This window comes from Hipposideros armiger, unplaced genomic scaffold (genome assembly GCF_001890085.2).
Source record: "Hipposideros armiger isolate ML-2016 unplaced genomic scaffold, ASM189008v1 scaffold_443, whole genome shotgun sequence".
Taxonomy (NCBI): domain Eukaryota; kingdom Metazoa; phylum Chordata; class Mammalia; order Chiroptera; family Hipposideridae; genus Hipposideros; species Hipposideros armiger.
The window spans coordinates 1,277,723-1,295,666 of NW_017731793.1; the positions used below are offsets into that span (position 1 = coordinate 1,277,723).

General features: G+C 55.0%; 1 protein-coding gene across 7 annotated transcripts; it reads left to right on the top strand.

Moving 5' to 3' along the window:
* The first annotated feature begins 36 nt into the window (after positions 1-36).
* GUCD1 (guanylyl cyclase domain containing 1) lies at positions 37-13,211 on the top strand. Of its 7 annotated transcripts, none has more exons than XR_002126541.1 (7): positions 726-956; positions 5,590-5,674; positions 6,518-6,683; positions 7,855-7,946; positions 9,754-9,995; positions 10,707-11,458; positions 11,955-13,211. XR_002126541.1 is itself a non-coding variant. In XM_019665445.1 (6 exons), the coding sequence occupies exons 2-6, from the start codon at positions 5,664-5,666 to the stop codon at positions 10,799-10,801; spliced, it is 606 nt and encodes a 201-aa protein (XP_019520990.1). In that variant the 5' UTR covers positions 37-248; positions 5,590-5,663; the 3' UTR covers positions 10,802-13,211. The 7 variants fall into 7 exon arrangements, 5 of the variants coding, with proteins under 5 accessions (XP_019520990.1, XP_019520989.1, XP_019520986.1 ...); XR_002126542.1 differs by having other exon boundaries at positions 12,281-13,211; XM_019665445.1 differs by lacking the exon at positions 726-956 and adding an exon at positions 37-248 and having other exon boundaries at positions 10,707-13,211.
* The last annotated feature ends 4,733 nt before the right edge of the window (positions 13,212-17,944 follow it).

Consider the following 17,944-nt stretch of genomic DNA (forward strand, 5'->3'; position numbering starts at 1 on the left):
GCCTCCGCCTCCTCCTCACCCCGCCGGCTGGGAAACATAGGCTCTAGTACGATCGTTCCGGCCCCGGAAGAGAGGGCTGATGATGGGGCCCAGGTGCCACCGGAACTCGCGTTTCCAAGCACCCCACAACAGGGACGGGCTGGACCGAAGGGCGGAGATCTAGGGCTTGGGCCCTCGGCTCGGGGGCGGTAGGGCCGAAGGCTAGGATCTCCCCTCACAATTTAACCTTTGGAACCCGGCACTGCCAGGTAAGGGCGCCCTGAACAAGGCGAGGAATTTCACCATACGTATAGGGAAACTGAGGTATAGAGTAGAGAGGATGCCGGCCCAGCGATTCTGAGTGGACTCCTGGAGCCCAGTGGTGTAAGGGGCAGGACCAGGCCTGGGACCTGAGGCTGACAAAGAAGGGGTCTGAGAAGAGGTGGAGCTTGCTAACGGGAAGAGTCTCTGGGGAGCCAATGTTCGCCGAACTACAGGACTTCGGGGCGGGGCTCAGAGAGGGGGCGGGGCTCCCAAGGAACGGAGGCGGAGAAGGGCCCGTGCGTATTCGCGAGAACAGGGAAAGGGGCGGGGTCACCAGAAGCCAAGGCTGCGAATGGCCCGGGCAGGCTTAGATCAGGAGACTGGGGGCCTCTAGGAGTAAGAGTCCTGAGAAGAGAAAGGGAGGGGCCTCTTTGGAGGCCCAGGGAAGGGGAGGGGCTTGGAGAAGGGGTGGGGTCCCAGGATCTGAGGCCTGGAGGGGCCGGGGCGGGGCTTGGGGAGGCCCTGCCGCCGCCTCCCCTTCTCCCCACCGCGGTGGCGGTGGAGGTGGCGGCGGCGGAGGAGCTCTACACGTACCGGTCCCACTCCCGCCCCAGCCGAAGCTACAGCCGGCGCCAGGCCGGGGCCATGGGCGCCCTGCGCCGCCCGGGTCATGAGGACGGAGGCGGAGGCAGCGGGGTCGCCGCTCGAGCCCGGTTAGTGCCTCCCTGAGGGCCCAGCCCTCACTATGGGGAACGAGGGGTACTCCTACCCCCCCCCCCCCAGCGCAGGGCAGGGTCCGGCCGCGCGCGCGACCTTGGGCCGACCGCCGCCTCCGGCGGGGCTATAGAGCTTCCAGCGAAACCTGGCCAGGTGTACGCAGCCGCCTTGGTTCCCTATCCCCCAGCCCCTGTCAGTTGGGGTTTCCTGATACTCCCAGGGCTGAGACCCCAGTCAGCTCTGATAGAGGTCATGGTGGGAGGGCCCCGGGTTGTGAGGCAGGGGTGCCACCTTCGCCAGAAGCGAAAAGTCCTGCCGGGGTCGTCTTAGGAGATCCTGACGCCTGGGGGGAACCAAGGCCTAGAAGCGTAAGGAACTGCTGAGAACACAGAGCAATGGGAGGGCCCTTATTTGGCCTCCCAGACTCAGCGTTTTGCCTTGAACTGTTCTTCAGCCTCTGGTTTCTTCTGCGCCGAGGTGGCCTGGGTTCCTTTGGGGTGGAAACCAAGACTGACAGTCAGTGTCATGGTCCTCAGTTTGCTTCTCTAAGTGGAGAGCGGGGGAGTAGTGATTTCTTCTCTGCTTAAGGCAAAGGGTTGATGAGAAAGAGGAAAGGCTAGTACTAGTAAACTCTGAAGTGAGGTGCCAACTCATGGGAGAAGCCAAGAGCATGTGGGACCCTGACACTAACGCATCAGTGGAACCATAGTGGCATGCTGACAGAGTAGTCTCTTTTGTGTGTGCAGCAAGGAGTACGGTCTAATGCTGTCCTGGGATTTGCATCCTACTCCAACTGCGATCTTGGACCAGGCACTTGCCTTTCTTGCGCCTTAGTGGAGTAATGGCTCACCTTCATAAAAAGCTTTCTCTAGCAGGCACTGTGCTGTTTTTTTACACACAGTGCCTCATTAATCCTTATAACTACCCCATGAAGAAGGTTACTTTGTGATTTTCACTTTTACAGATGAACTGACTGAGGCTGAGAGGGGTGAAGTACTCAGGGCCAGTGAGCAGCCTTCCTTCCTTGGTGAAGTCAGCCAGGGCCTTCTAGGCAGACCCTAGTTCTCACGTGGGACATTCCTTTGCTCCGGGCATCAATATCTGGTAGCAGCTTTGGGCTTGGAAGGCCTCGCCTACCCTTATCATTCCCCACAGGAGTAACTCTAGGTCCCTACGGGCTGACCTGCTGGTGCCAAGACTGGGGGTGACCACAAGGAGATGTTTAGCCCTTTGGGACCTCAGAATCAAAGGGTTCCAAGGATCAGGGCAAGAAGAGAAGGGGCAGCAGAGTTTAAAGCTACTGCTTTGTACCACATTTATAGCTGGGCATAGGGGAAGGTACAGATAGACTCAAAGCCCAGCCAAAGATGGCCCAGCTACTCCATACCAGAGCCTGGGCCACAAAGTAAGGAAGGAGCCGTGAACAGGCTGTAGTCTAGAAGCCTGGGGGTGGGGGTGCTGGGCATTGCAGTGACAGGTAGGCCCTGGGCATCTTAAGGGATAAGGCCTTTGGGGAAAAGCACATTCCAATCACCAAGCATGTCTGAGTGCCTGCTCTGGGCTGAGGGCTAGGAGGAGGTAAATGCCACCTTGTCCCTACCTACCACTGAGGAATTCTCCATTTGTCCACTGGGGAAAGCAGACACCACCTCAAATAGTCCATATTGAGGGGCTCAGAGAGGGAAAGGGACCAGAGCATTTGGACGTTTAGAGATGGGAGACAACATTCCAAACTAAGGGATATATAAGAGCAAAGGCTGGGGAGTAAGCAGCCTGTAGAGAAAAACAAAAAGGCAGTTTATGACCACAACAAGGATTCTTGAAAAGGGAGGCACCCTACAATGCGGGGATAATAAATACCCTGAATAGAGCTCTCCCCACACTCAGCCCATTGGGGGGAATTATTTTAGAATATGAATCCCTGGAGGGCAGGATTTGGGTCTGAGTCACATTGTGTCCCCAGATCCTAACACACAGTCGGTGCTCAACAAGTTCATTTCTTCCAACAAATGTTTGTTGAGTTACTGCTAAGCATCAGACACCAGGCACTGGGAATACCAGTGAACAAGATTAGCAAATTCTCTGCCCTCAGGAAGCTTTCAGCCTAGCTTTATGTATTTATTTATTTTTGTTGCTTTTGCTAAGTACTGTGAGGGAAACAAACAGGATGCTGGGAAGGAGGGCTCTCTCCCTCTGAAAGTGTAGCCGAAAAAGCATTTCAGAGGAGACTTTGAGCTGAGACCTAAATGACAATAAGGGGCAGCCTTGAGAACAGCAAGGGAAAGAGAGTTCCAGAATAGAGAGTGCAAAGGCCCTGGAGTGGAATGAAGTTTGGTGGGTGCCAAGAGTAACAGGAACAGGGTGAATAAGGGGTAAAGGCAAAAGTGAGGCTAGTAGGGTCCAGGTTGGACAGGGCCCTGCAGGCTATAGTAAAGGGTGAGAACTCTATTCTAAGAGCAATGGGACACTATGGATGGCTTCTGTGTACAGAGATGGGAGAGGAGCTGGGGTGGAATTTGACGCAAGAACAGGCAGAGGTCAGGCAGGACTAAGCCTTCAGCACCGAATCCATGGCAGTGGGAGGAGGCAAATGTGTGAAGGCCCTGAATGAAGTGCCTGGGTTTCTTTTAAAAGCACCTGGGGTCAGGGGAGGGAGGGAACAAAGCCTCAGCCAGGCCTGGGCTCCGTGTGCCAGGCCCCTCCCAGCTGGATGGAGGCAGGGTTCACATCAGCACCCACAAAGGGCTTTACACACATTCTTGCCCTGAGCGCTCACAACACCTTGTAGGCTGGTGTCTGTGATGGTCCATTTCATAAAGGAGGAAGCAGGCTCAGGGAAGTCAAGTGCCTCTCAGGGGGCTCAGCCAGTGGGTGGCCTGCACGCGCCTATGCCATTCTGCCTTCCATGCTGCTGCACGCCATTGGGGGCGAGGGAGGAGTCTGGGGAGAGAGACCAATGCGATGCAGCAAAGGAGCAGCCACAGGTCACTGCCTCCTGGGAATGTGCAACAGCCCAGAAGGGTACAGACAAGTTCCATGCAAAGTGAGGCAAAGTGTGAACTCAGGCCTGGCGGAGTGCAGATGAAGGAAAGGGCGTGGCCAGCCTGAGATCAGAGAAGACCCAGAAGTGGTGGCATCTGTGCCAGGCCCTGAAGGCTGGGGAGGATTTAGACATAGGAGAGGAGGAGCATAGGACCCATTTTAGGCAAGGTACTGCCCAGACAGGGCCGGTAGGTGGGAGGGCCAGGATGGACGCCAGGGCTAATGAGTGGCCCTCCTGATTGGTGCATGCAGTGGGAGGCAGGCGGGATCCCAGGGCAGCTCTGCACAGGCTGGTCTTGGGTTCAAGAAAGGCCCCAGAGACCCTGAGGTGAGGAAACAGTGTGGGCTGGGTTTTCCTTGTGCTGAATGGGTGTCATGAATGATAATGAGTGGTGGTGACTACTGAAAGGAAGTCCCTCCTGGTTCTTTAGACTCTGAACTTTGTCCAGATTCATGGAATGCCAGAGTGGGAGGGTCCTATATGCCCGCGCCAGCTCGCCCCTGCTTCAGGGCCTCAGCGCGTGCTGTTTCCCCTCTGCCTTGTGCTCCCTAACTCTTGACTCTCTAAGGCACAGACCTGCCATTTTCCCTAGCCTAGCCCCCAGTTTTTCTCTTACAGTTGCTTGTTTGTGGTGTTCACCAGGACAGGGACCTGTCACTCACCTCTGTATCTCTAGTAAACATGCCAGGCACTTGCTAGGCCCTTGGAAAATATTTGTTGATTGAGTGACTGAATCAGACCAAAGTCCCCAGCTTTAGAGATGGCCAGACTCAGCCCAGTAAGAGGAAGTCAGTTGCTCAGCCCACAGCGGGCCGGTGGCCAAGCTGGGGCTAGAGCACCTAGGTCAGGCCCTTTCTCCTCCGCCTTACTGCCTGGCAAGGACAGAGTGGGAGGTCGCCCAGGGTAGCATTCCACATACACAGATTACGTGACAGTCCCTTTCTCTTAACTGTGGTCTTCACACCCCTTCACACCTGGGGGCTTTGAAGTCAGACATGAGTATCTGCTGAGCACCTCCCATGTGCTGGCCCTGGCTCTGTCTTCTTGGAGCCCTCACCAAAAAGAGGGCTCTAAGAGAGAGGCCTGTGGGGTTGTGAGTGCACAGAGTAGCGGGCTGGGCGGACAGGGGTAGCATCATGGAGAAGTGATACACAAAAACAGGAGTTCACTCAAGTACCTGAGAGGCCAGGAGAGTCCAGGCAGAGGGAGCAGGTGTGCAAAGGCTCGGGGGCACAAGGGATCACAACAGGTGAAAGTTCTGCCCGGAGGGCGGTCTGGTGAAGATGAAGAGAGGACAGGCGAGGAGGCAGAGGGTTCTGGGGCAGCAGCCATTAAGACATTGTCCTAAGAGACACAGTAACCAACCCACTGGAGGGTTTTTTGTAGGGCTGACCTGCTCTGACTGGTGTTTCAGGAAGATCACTGCTGTTGTAATGAGAATGGATTTGGGGTCCTGAAAGTCTGTGGGTTGGCCCCTGAACAGCACCTGCAAGATCTGGGCAGGAGCCAATGACAGTGGCTCCAGTGGGGGTGGCAGTGACAGGCACTGTGCCAAGGGTCTGTGACTTAGCTGTGTTTCCATGCAGGGGACTTTGTGCAGCTGCCTGTGCCCAGCATCCAGCAGCTCTACCACTGGGACTGTGGCCTGGCCTGCTCCAGGATGGTGCTGCGGTGAGTGGGCAGGCCAAGGCCTTCCCTGTCCACACCAAATGCTCTGGCTGGGGGGAGATACAGGGAGGGCCCTGGGTGGGATTCATCATCCATGTAGCTGTCCTTGGCTGGGGTTTGTGGGAGGCCCAGCTTCCATTCAGGCTCAGTCCTATCTGCAAAAGCAAGCAAGGGATGGGCCAGGCTTTCCAAGTGTCCACTCTGGGAATGCCTGGGAGCTCTGGGGATGGCCAGGGAAGTCCCAGGTGCCCAGGTCTGGTCCACAGAGTGATCCCATGACTGGGACACAGGGCCTTCCATCTTTTTGGCCTCAGGCTCCTGGAAGACTGGGTGGGTCACTGGGTGGCTGACCACTGAGCTGAGGCTGTGTGACCATCGCTGGAACGTTGACCATCAAGGCTTGGAGGAACCATAGCCATCACCTTTTAGGTGGCTACCGGGAACCCCGGAGCAGCGTTTCCCTTACCCCTTTTACGTCCTGGAATTCTAGGCAAGATAGGGTTCAACAGAAGACTTCTCTTGAGTAAAGCTTAGAAAACCACTGACGTGGTCCAAGCACCTCATCTTAGAGATGAAGCTAGTGAGAACAGAGAGGGTGGTGACTTGCCCAAAGTAACACAGCCAGCCTGAGAGGTGAGAAGCAGAATTCAGGCTCTCGGTTCTAGGGCCAGCATGGCGCCCAAGCAGCCTCAGGCTGTCTGCAGGAAGGACCTAGGGTTTCATGACAGGACAGAGCTTTGTGGGGCCTGGGAACTCTGCCTGTGGCTGATGGACCCACAGATGAAGGGCGACCCAGACCAACTTCCCCTCAAGGCGAGCCGACCTCCACGGGCTATCTGCCCACAGGTACCTGGGCCAGCTGGACGATGGTGAGTTTGAGAGTGCCCTACAGGAGCTGCGGCTGACCAGGAGCATCTGGACCATCGACCTGGCCTACCTGATGCGCCATTTTGGCGTGAGGCACCGCTTCTGTACCCAGACTCTGGGCGTTGACAAGGGCTACAAAAACCAGGTGAGTGGCTGGCCGCCAGACCTTTACCAGGTCCAGTCATTGGAAGAGGGCACAGGCAAGGCCTGGACACCGAGTGGGCACACAGGTATGCAGAGACCAGGGAGCATGGCAGACATGCCGTGGGCAGGACTTGAAGCTGGTAAGACCAAGGGACCTTGAGGCTCGGCCTGCCCAGAAGATTTGAACAGCAAGTTGGGTCCCTCCTGGCACCCCTGCCCCAGAGAACCCTGCTGCCTGCCTTCAACAGCACTTGAGGACATGCAAGTTCTGTGCCCTTCCCTCCTGTCCCTTAACTCAAGGCAGGGCCCAAGGTCTCAGAGTAGACCATTCTGACCTCATCCAACAATTATTTGCCCATTTTCTTTCTTCTCATGAGAACAGCTGACCTTAAGCTGGGTAATTGGTATTCTGAAAGATAAACCAAAATATCACCTTTAAAAATAATAATAATAATAATGCCAACATAGCCTCACCAGCACACCAGTGCATTTCCTCTCCCTGCACAGCTAGAGCCGGTCTTGCCTGCCACTGAGGCAGAGCTCAGCCCAGGCTCTGAAACTTGGCAGAGCAGAGTCACTGCTGGCCTCTTTGGCAAGAGGGTTGTCATACAGCGGCTGGGCCAGTCAACTAACTCCCCTCTGAACCTTCCAGGCCGGGGGAACAAGGCTCTCACATCTGGCTTGGTCACCATGACCACGAGGCAGAGAAAGGAGCCCAAGAACAAGGTCACATCGGCCTCCCCCATGGGGGCTCTGGCCCCCTAAGGTCCCTGCACCAAACAAAGTATGTTCCATGGACCTGACCTGGCTAAGCCGAGTGATGGCTAAGCATTCAGGTGGGCTCAGCTGCCCCTTTGCTCATTTATTCGGACTCCTGCTCATGTCCTACCAGAGACACAAGCCCAGGGGTGACTGACCTTCCCCAGGGAAGCGACCTGAGCCCGGCTGCCCACCCATCGTCTGAGCATCACCTTCATGACTCTGTGTGGTCCTGTCACCCTGCCGGCTTGGGACACACGGGTTTCTGCTCACATGCTGCATATGCCGTCTCCCATGGCAGGCCAGGCTCCGCCACTCTCCCACCATCTCTGACTCCGTAATGTGCTCTCTGTCCAAATGGGGTGAGGACAGCCAGGGTGGGCAGCCCCTCCAGCCTGCTCTTTTCTCTTCAGTCTTTCTATAGGAAGCACTTTGACACAGAGGAAACCCGGGTGAACCAGCTGTTTGCACAAGCCAAGGCCTCCAAGGTGCTGGTAGAGAAATGGTGAGCCTGCCCGCACCCTTTCTTGCACACCTGCTCACCCATAGGCTCACAGTGGGAGAGGCCTCACGATGGCATGCGGGAAAGGCTAGGGCCTCGGGAGTCCGGCAGAACGGGGGTTTCCTGCTCGGGGGGCCATGGGCACTGACTTGCCCGCCCTGAGCCTTGGTTTTTCCATCCACGAAATGGGGACCGGTGGGACTGCTGTACCCAAAGCTCCAGCCTGAGATGGAGCCTGATCAGGGCCTGGAGGGACAGGGGAGCAAGACAGACTCCAGCCAGTCCTTGGGCTTCTCACAGAATGGTGGCATGGGACAGAACCCAGGAAGCTGAATGAAGGGGTGACAACCTGGGGAGCATGCTGGCACAGTGACGGAGGGTAACAGGACAGCCCAGCGTGTAGGCTGTCTAGGGAGGCCTGGCTCCCGGATCTCCCCGCAGGCTGCTATGACCTTACATGGGCTTCCCCTTCTCATGTGTACGTGGGGGCAGGATTCAGGCAGACCCTGGGAGTAACGTGCCCGCATGCGAGGGGCTTTCTGCCCCTCTCAGGCCTCTTGGCTCAGGTCCCGGCCGGGCTCCCCTGGACCACTCTTCTCAGGTCTCCCTGTTCTTTACAGATTTCTGTTTACTTATTAATATAATGAACCACACTATAGGTGACTTAGAACACAGGAGAAAAGTTTCCTTATGCTACATGAGCACATGTTGGAAGGAAAGGCAGCAAACGTTATTTAGTGGCACTTGAGAGGTGCTGTCTTATTGAGTGGGAAGCTGGTGCTGTTGTCATTCCTCAGCTGAGGAAACAGAAGAAGGGGAAAGTGTGAGCCGCCCACAGTCCTTGCCCCAGCAAGTCAGCCATGCTGTGATCCCAACCTGACACTTCCACACACAGTTATCCCATGCAGCCCGCTGCCTTCCCTTCCAGACCAGCCCCTGCTTTTCTCCTGTAGCTGAAATCTCACTCTTGTACATACCATTGGGAAGTCAGCCAGTTATTTCATTTCAAAGACCAAATGGGAAAATGACATGTTTCCCTGGGCTGAGGCAACAAACCAAATTGCCATGTGACTCAGCCGTGGGCTGGAGTTGGGCCAGGCCACTGGTGCTAAGGCCATCACTGTTGAGGAGATTGCTAAGGAAGGAGAGCCCACAAAGATGGTGGAGCCCCTGGCCTTGGACTTGCTGCCTTCTGGGTGGGGCGGCACCACATGGGGCAGCTGGCTCTGCTGGTTTGGGGGTTCTCCTGGAAGTGCTGCTGACCAGCCCTTCTTAGACAGCCACTTCTGCCACAAGGGACCTTAGGAAAAAAGAAAAATAGCCCTTTCAGAGAAGCATTTGTTTTTGATACTGGCAAAGCCATGCTTGGCTCAGATTCAGGGAATTAAATCGGACCAACAGTTTCCAATGTAAACCACACATGTTTTGGGGTAAAGGACCAATGGAGGTGCTTGGCTAAAATAATTCACTTACCAGTCCAGGAGGTGGGGTCCCATGTGCTGCTCCACTAGCCCCTGACAGGCCCATCTGGAGCTAACCTTTTGCCACCCCCTAAAGGGTCTGACAGAGCCAGCTTGTCCTTGAGCATACTCAGAGACCCCCTCCGCTGGTCCTGTGTTTGGCCCTGTACTGAGCCTGGACCACAGTGACAAAGCAGGACGTTCCCACTTGCAAGGAGCTCAGGGTGGAGGGAAGGCGAGCCACATCCCCAAGCTGTGTGACACAGGGCAGAACGGGTCCAACCAGGGGTCCACTTGAAAAATGAGGAACGGGGCCCAGTGGCACCAGCTTACCCTCCTCCCACCCACAGCACGGTGAGCGTGCAGGACATCCAGGCTCACCTGGCGCAGGGCCATGTGGCCATTGTATTGGTGAACTCAGGGGTGCTGCACTGTGACCTCTGCTCCAGCCCCGCCAAGTACTGCTGCTTCGCCCCCCGTGGCCACCGCTGCTTCTGCCGCACCCCCGACTACCAGGGCCACTTCATCGTGCTGCGTGGTTACAACCGGGCCACCGGCTCCATCTTCTACAACAACCCAGCGTACGCTGACCGTGAGTGTGGCAGGCGGGGACAGGGACAGTGGGCGGGGCGGCTGCATTCACGGTTCCATTCGCCTGGCCCTCCTAACTCCTTCCCACTCAACTTGGTGCGGCCAAGACCTCCCTTGCTGCCTTCTCCCCAAAGCCCCTGCTCCTCCTGGGCTCCTGTCATCGGTGCCACCCCTCGGGCCATGCAGCAAACCAGCCGCAAACCTGGGGCCATGCTGGCCTCCTCCACACCCAGTCATCACCAGGCCGGGCCATTTCTACCTCCCACACTGCTAGCTCCACGCCACCGCCCAGGGCCCTGCCTCACCATCTCATGCTGTGTAGACTGCAGCTTCCTTCCCTCCCCACGCTAGCCTCCCCAGGACAGTCAGCATGCGCATCAGAAAGTCTGCCCAGCTCCTCCAGGGCTCCCTGCTGCCCTGGGGATGGCGAAGGACTGCCCTAACTCACACAGGCTTACCCTATGTGGCCTCGAGCACGTGTCTTCCCTTTCTGGGCTGCGCTTTCTCCACCTGCTAAATTGGGGAGGGGTCAGGAACAAGCTCATAAAGGCCACACGAGGCAAGGAGGGCTTCCTGGGGCTGGAAGACTTGTGTGTCGAGGGGTGGCCGGGCAGTTGGGATGCGGTCAGACCGCCCCCAGCTTCCCTGGGCGCCAGTGATGCAGGCGCTCTTCCCCAACCCCCTGCCCCTGCCCCGCCCCTCCTGCCCCCAGCAGGAATGTGCAGCACCAGCGTCAGTAACTTCGAGGAGGCCAGAACCAGCTACGGCACAGATGAGGACATCCTCTTCGTCTACTTGGACAGCTGACAGCAGGAGCTTGGTGTGCCTCGGGCCCTCAGACCCCACCCTGCCCCACCCAAGCTGGTCCCACTCAGAAGGCCCTGCCCAAGCCCTGGGGCTGCCGGGGCTCGGATGCAGAGCTGGGGCCTCAGCCCCTGTGACAAAACTCCTGGGGAACTCTGGGAAGCTGCAGCACTCCTGCTTCATCCACCAGTGGTGAGGGTCATCGTGCCACTTACCCAGCTTCCCTGCTGGTTGCTGGAGGCATCCCCAGGGCATCTGAGCAGAGCTTCCCCCAGGACCCCGAGCCTGACTCCAGCTGTGTCCAGGGGACGTCCAGCACCGACAGTACCCTGGTTGCCTGCGAGCCAGACCCTGGGCCAGGGGAGAGGTCTGAGTCCATCTCCCCACAGACCTAGGGACCAAGCCCTTGAGAGAGATGTTGCTTATCGGGATAGCATCTGTGTGTTTGGAGACTGTAGCTAACCCTGGCCTTGCTGGGAGCGGTCCTCACCCTTCTCCCTGGAAGTGCTGCAGAGCCCCCCTGTGTCCTTTCATGGATGCTACCGCCCCCTCTGGCATTCCCAGTGGGCCCAAGTTCCTGTGGCTGGTTCAAGGCCTCTGGCTCCCGGGGAGGACTGGACCTCAGGAAGAAAGGACTCTGAGGCCCCTGCAGCCCTCCAGGTACTCCAGCTCTAAAGGGTATGGGCAGGGCCCTGGTGAGTGTGCTCAGGGTGCCTGACCCAGAGGGCTAGGGACAGCTGCCTGGGCCCAAAGATCTCTCTCACCCATAAGGCCTCCTGACACTAGCCTAAGTCCCAACAGTGGGGCCTGTCCTCTGAGTGTGGGGAGCCCCAGGTCTCACAGGGCCTATGCTGAAGCAATGGCGGGGGAGCGGGCAGCCTGTGGCCTCGCACCCACCCTGGGGTTCACACCAGGACCTTTTGCACAGAATGTTGGGTCTCTTCTATCATGACAAAGAAGGGTGGTGCCTGCCCAGGATCACACAGCATGGCACGGAGCATGAACTAGAGCTGTTGCCTTCTTTTTCTTTTGGGGGGGTTGGGGACGGGGGGGCCGTGCGGGGGTAGGCGGTGGGTTGTTTTTTTTTCTTTTTGAAATTTAAGTTTTTACTTTTGGGGTGATAATCACCCTCAAGTAAGACAATAATCGATTACAGGTACTTTGGAACCACTGACACCTCTCTTCACGGGGCAGATAAGCCAGCCCAAGTTCTCTTTCAAAGAGAAGGGGACTCCCAGCTGGTGGGCTTGAGTGCCATGGCCCCTCACCCTTACAGACAGAATCTGGCCCAGTCTGGGGAGAGTTTGCCCAGGAGGCTGGTGGAGCTGGGTCTTGAACCCAGGTCTACACCTAAAATGTAAAGGAAATGGGTCATTTCCAGAGGGGCTGGGGCACCCACCCCTCCCAGGCTGACTGTGGCAAAGGAGCAGAGGTGCCCCAACAGCCCCACTGACACTGCACCTCTGCGATTTGGTCTTCCAGTGCCCAAGGCATGATGCGGTGGCAGCTGCTGCCCTCCCCCTCCAGCCGGCCCCTCCCCACCATGGCTGCTCTGAGGGGCCGCGGTGGGCTTTGCTTACAAAGGCTGTCAGACCACCCAGCCATATTGCTCCTCAACGCCTGACGCAACCTTGGCCGAGAGGGAGGCGCTGTTAGCTGGGCAGCCACCCCTGGGTGTGAGACAAGCGTTGCCTTCAGACTGGTCTCGTTTCTTTTGCCTTAATGCTGGTTGGCCCAAGATCCCGGGGAGCTCCGGCTCCATGCTCAGGAATACCACATGTGGCAACTGTGGGGTTTGGGCGTCCTCAGGAGAGGCCCAAGTAAAACTGTGGTGAGAATAGATGTGTCAAGGAAAGCAAGAGGAAGTGAAGCTTTCAGGGTGGCTGAATGAGTGAGGCACGTGCCCATGCTGGTGGGACTATCATGGAGAGCAGCCTCCATAGACAGTGGTCATAGCACCTCAGTCCATCATGTGACATTTAAAAACGCTCAGTCCCTGGGCTTGGAGGAGGGCTTCTCAGGGCAAGCCACAAGTTAGGGGTCAACTGTGTGGAAGATTAACAAGAAAGCTGCCTGCCCCTGAGATGGTGCCACCTTCCCAGCGAGGGTCATGGAGGCAGGACACAAACCACACCATGTTGTATATTGAAAAAAATCATGAAAATGGGGCCAGAGAAAAAGCCCCATCAGGAACTTCTGCCTACAGCACGGGGCACCCACAACCCCCTATCCACACGCTGGGGGTCCAGCACCCCCCCTCCCCCCCAAAGCACAGCAGACATTTGGCTTTGTTCACTCCAGCTACATGGGGACAAAAGGGATCTTTTGCATTGCAGAGATTTTATACATAAATATATTTTGTTTGTAATAAGCCATTCTCAATAAATGTTATTCTCACTGCAAAATCATGGCAGCCCCTGGCCTCCCTTCGTGAATTCTTGTCTCCTCAGCACGAGCACATGGGAGCCCAGGTCCTCAACTGGCCATACCAGGTTTTAGCTGGGACTGGAAGCTAGTTTTCTGCTTTTTCCGGCCTGCATCATTCCTGATGCTTGTGCAGGGCCTAGGCAGGCAATACTGGAGGTGGAAGGGCCTCCGAGGTCAACTTGACCAAGGTGCTTGAAGAGGGCATGGAGGATGTACAGCCTCGGGCAGGAGGAAGTCGGGGAGGTGGGGGATATCAAGTGAGGGGGGCAGTGGGGACCACAGGAGGGAATAGAGGGACTCCAGCCATCCCTGCACCCTTCACTCCAACCAGCAGCTCCCTGTATCTGCTAGCTATTTGGTCCTTCTAGTATTTTATTTGATAAGAATTATACTTCTAAAAAGGAAGCGTTTGGAAATCCTGCATTATGTGGCATCTTCAGACCTGCCCCAGGTCCTAGAGGGACGCTGATGGAACCAGAGCTGGCTCCTCGGGTAGGGTCCCGGCGTCTGGCCTGTGCTGTCATCCTGACTGCCCCTCCCCAAGCCCCATATTGTGGAGATATATTAGGAGGTTGGACTGAGGTCTTGGGCTACTCCAAACTGGAGAGCAGCCCTATAGACATCAGTCGGAGTTGACCAGCTGAGGTTGGGGTACCCAACCGGTGTCCCAGACAGTGTGGCAGGTGTTCTACATGGGTAGCCAACAGCATAACATGTAGTGAACTTGCCCCTCTGCCCTTGAGCATGAGCCTTCTGCCCACCCAAGGGAAAGGGGCTCCGCCCGGAATGGGCATGTCATGGGTTGGGACGGGCATGGGAAAGATTGGTTTGGGCCTCTGAGTGGCCAGTGAGTACAATTACAGGAGAAAAATGACAAAATGGAGGTGTTGAAGCAGGAGGGACGAAAGTAGGTGGAGTGGTGAGTCCTGGGTGGAGTTGGCTGCCCAGAGCATGCAGGGTGGGGATAGTGGCGGAACAGGCTGAAGACTCCTGGGAGGGGCTCCACTGGGAGCCAAGGGCTAGGCCAAAGCAGAGGTCTGGGTGTAGCTGAACTGGTGACTTTGGCCTAGGGTCTCTCATGAGGTTGCATGAGGGTCTCAAGCTCTTGGCTGGGGCTGCAGTCATCTCAAGTTTCAACTGGGGCTGCAGCATCCACTTCCAAGCTCACATATAGGGCTGCTGGCCACAGGCTGCCTGGGTAGCCTCCTGATATGACAGATAGTAATGAGAGGAAGGGATAGATGGAGAGGGAGGGAGAGAGAGAGAACGGGTTCCCAGGACAGGAACCCACAGCCTTTTAATAACCTAATCTCAGAAGTGACATCATGTCATTTCTGCAGAGTTCTATTTGTTAGAAGTGAATCAGTCAGTCCAGCTCACACTGGGGATTACACAGGGCGTGAACATGAGGAAGCAAGGAGCACTGGAGGTCAGGTGGTTCCATTTTTTAAACCTCAGAATAAAGTTAGGAACGCGCCCTGGGGACCATCTTGTCTAGTGGGTCGTGAGGTGTGCCCTTTGGAATGCCAATAGTGAGAGGATCTGTACAATGGGGTGTGCTGGTCAGTCCAGCTTGGCAAACACTGCGTGCTACAGTCTCCTCCAGGAGATTTAGGATGTGCAGGAAAGGGTACAACCCTGCAGCAAGGAGATCCCATTCATTTAGGGTTTCCCCAAGTTAGCCACAGAGTTTGTTTTCTTATAACACTGGTATTCCATGAAATATGCTGACACTTGGGTAACCACTTGTCTAGCCCAAGGGGGAGACTGCAATCAAGAGAGGGGAGGGACTGGCCCAAGCTCATCACTCAATAAGTGACAGACAAAGCTAGAGGCTCTAGAGCAGCGGTTCTCAACTTTCCTAATGCCGCCACCCCTTAATACAGTTCCTCATGTTGTGGTGACCCCCAACCATAAAATTATTTTCATTGCTACTCTATAACTGTAATTTTGCTACTGTTATGAATCGTAATGTAAATATCTTTTTGTTTTCCGATGGTCTTAGGTGACCCCTGTGAAAGGGTCGTTCGACCCTCAAAGGGGTCGCAACCCACAGGTTGAGAACCGCTGCTCTAGAGTAATGACAACCTGTATTGCTGCTTTCCCAACCCTCAGCCCAAGCCACAGTCAGACCCTGGTGACCCGATAGGAGTGAGCCAATGCCAGAAGAGCCAGGAAGTGAACTCTGAGTTTTGGAGCCAGAGACTGACTGCCGCTGGCTCCTGGGGTCCTGCCTCCAGGTAGAAAGCCTGGCTTGTGGCCCCAATACCCTGGAAGACTATCTATTAGTATCATAAACATCTTTTCTTCAAGCATGTTTGCCACAGCAATTTTGCATATTTGCCTCAATTTTCACTGCAGATATTTTCACTGCAGAACTAATTGGCCATAAAGCAGTTTTACTGTAAAAGATAAAATACCTGGTTGACAATTTGGTTGACATTTGGCAGACTTAATGTATTTTTGTCAGTTTGGTTTCATTTCTCCATTGACTAAGTTCTTGCAATACTATTATGCATCTATTAGCCCTCAATATACAGTGACGAGTAGACGTGGTGGCCTTAAAATAATGGATGACAACAGCTACGTATGAAGCCAGACTGATTGCCAAGCCACGTGTAAAACCAGGTTGCACACTGTACTAGAAAATGATCACATATCAATGTGTTTGCAAATCCTTTGGGGACCACTGTCATCCCTCCTGTCAAAACCTAAAATGTTTACAAGCCATGGCAAATATAAAAGAGGTGGCTGCTAGTTCACAACAGTCTTTGAGAGCATTAAGTACTGGTTCTTTAGTTGGAAATTGATATCTCTCTTAATGAAGAAAGAAATTTTAGTGAAAAAGAAAAAATGTTGCTGAACAAGGAGATGAAGCAATAAGCAAAAAAGAATGTATCATACTATGAACAAAAGACCTCAAAGACAATGTATTAAAAAAAAAAAGAATGTATTTTCATTTTTTTGCAATAAAGTCTTCTAAATTTTGTTAACTTTTTCACATTTCATTATGTGCCTTTTCTACTATCCCTCTTTTATGTTTTGTTTTGTTTTTTTAATTTTATTGGGTTTGGGGGAGGGGAAGTGTGTTGGGAATTGGGGAAGGGGAATAGCCAAGTTGTTGTCCTTCAGTCTTAGTTGTGGAGGGCGCAGCTAGCTCAGCTCCAAGTCCAGTCGCCATCTGGCTGCCCGACAGCAGCTCGCGGCCGCTCAGCTCAAGATGCTGTGTTCAATCTTAGTTGTGGGTGGGCATAGCCCACCATCCCAGGTGGGAGTCGAACTGGCAACCTTGTTGTTAGGAGCACGTGCTCTCACCAGCTGAGCCATCCTTCCACCTGTTGGCAGCTCAGCTTGAGTGCAGCTCACTGGTCCATGTGGGACTCGAACTGGCGACCCCGTTGCTCAGAGCTTGCGCTCTTAACCAACTGAGCCACTCGTTTTTTGTTGTTGTTGTTGTTGTTTTTAAGATTTTATTGGGGAATTGGGGGAGGGGAACAGTGTTGGGGAATCAGGGAAGGGGAACAAACAAGCTGCTGTCCTTTTGTTCTTCAGTCTAGTTGTGGAGGACGTCACTTCACTGGCCCATGTTGGTATTATCATTGCGCTCTTCCCGGGTGAGGCAATCGGTCGCTGGCCAATGGACGGCCGCTCATGGCAGCTCATGGCAGCTCACAAAAGCTCACACCAGCTGCCGGCCACTCACAGCAGCCCAGCTCCAGATCAAGCTGTTGTTCACCATCTTAGCTGTAGAGGGCGCAGCGCCACTGGCCCTCATGTGGGATCTGAACCGGGACCCTGCTGCTCAGAGCTGGCGTCCCAAGCCAACTCTTAACCAATGCGCCACTTGGCCGGCCCTATGTTTCTTTCTTTCATTGTTTAAGGCGAAATTGCCTTATGGCCAATTAGTTATGTGGCAAAAATGCTTGCGGCAAGGATGGTTGGGGCGGGATTACCTAGAACCCCGGGAAAGGCATAGATCTTGCTCTCCTTGCTAACTTGCCTCCATCCAACCTGCCTCAGCCACAGTATCCAGGAATGCACGTCATGGACTAGCCCACACCCTCAGCTTCAGAACAGAATTGAGAAAACCAGGAGACGTCATCCTGCTGAGCTGCTGATCCCAGGGGCTGAGTGATGGGACCAGCATGGACTTGAGTGTTCATGGGAAAGCCTCAGTGCCAGGACCTGGAGACTGAGACCCCTACAGGCCCAGCAGTGGCCTCGCCAGTGGCTTTTCCATCATCTCCCCACCCCCACTCTCTTTGCTTCTCCCTGGTTGTATGTCCCGAAATGCACCCTGAACAAGGCATGCCTTGGAGGTTCTGCAGGTTCGGTTCCAGACCACCACAATAAAGTGAGGCATACTATTTTTGTTAGTGGAGGGTCTTGCCTTCAATTTTTAAAAACCGTGCAACATTTGTGAAGCTCAGTAAAGTGAAGTATAATAAATTGAGGTATGCCTATCCTGTTTCCTGAGGATCCCACCCAGCCCCTGGTGGAATCCTGGACTTTCCCCATTCCTGGGAGATCTAGTGAGCCAGGCTTCCCAAGCTGTTTGGAGCCCCTTGATTGACAAAGGCTGATGTCTACGTCTCGTTCCACCCTCACAATAGACCCATAAGGCTGCCAAGCTGGCCTCTTCTTGGTACTTCCCACCTGCCAAGATCCTTTCCTCCCTCAGGGCCTTTGCACCTCCCCTGTGTCCTCCCTCAGGGCTCT

Excerpts from the sequence above, each read along its gene's own strand:
- GUCD1 (XM_019665441.1), top strand. The coding sequence starts at position 914 with ATGAGGACGGAGGCGGAGGCAGCGGGGTCGCCGCTCGAGCCCG. Across the intron at positions 5,675-6,517 it reads TGCTCCAGGATGGTGCTGCG|GTACCTGGGCCAGCTGGACG; the intron begins GTGAGTGGGCAG and ends ATCTGCCCACAG. Across the intron at positions 6,684-7,854 it reads ACAAGGGCTACAAAAACCAG|TCTTTCTATAGGAAGCACTT; the intron begins GTGAGTGGCTGG and ends TTTTCTCTTCAG.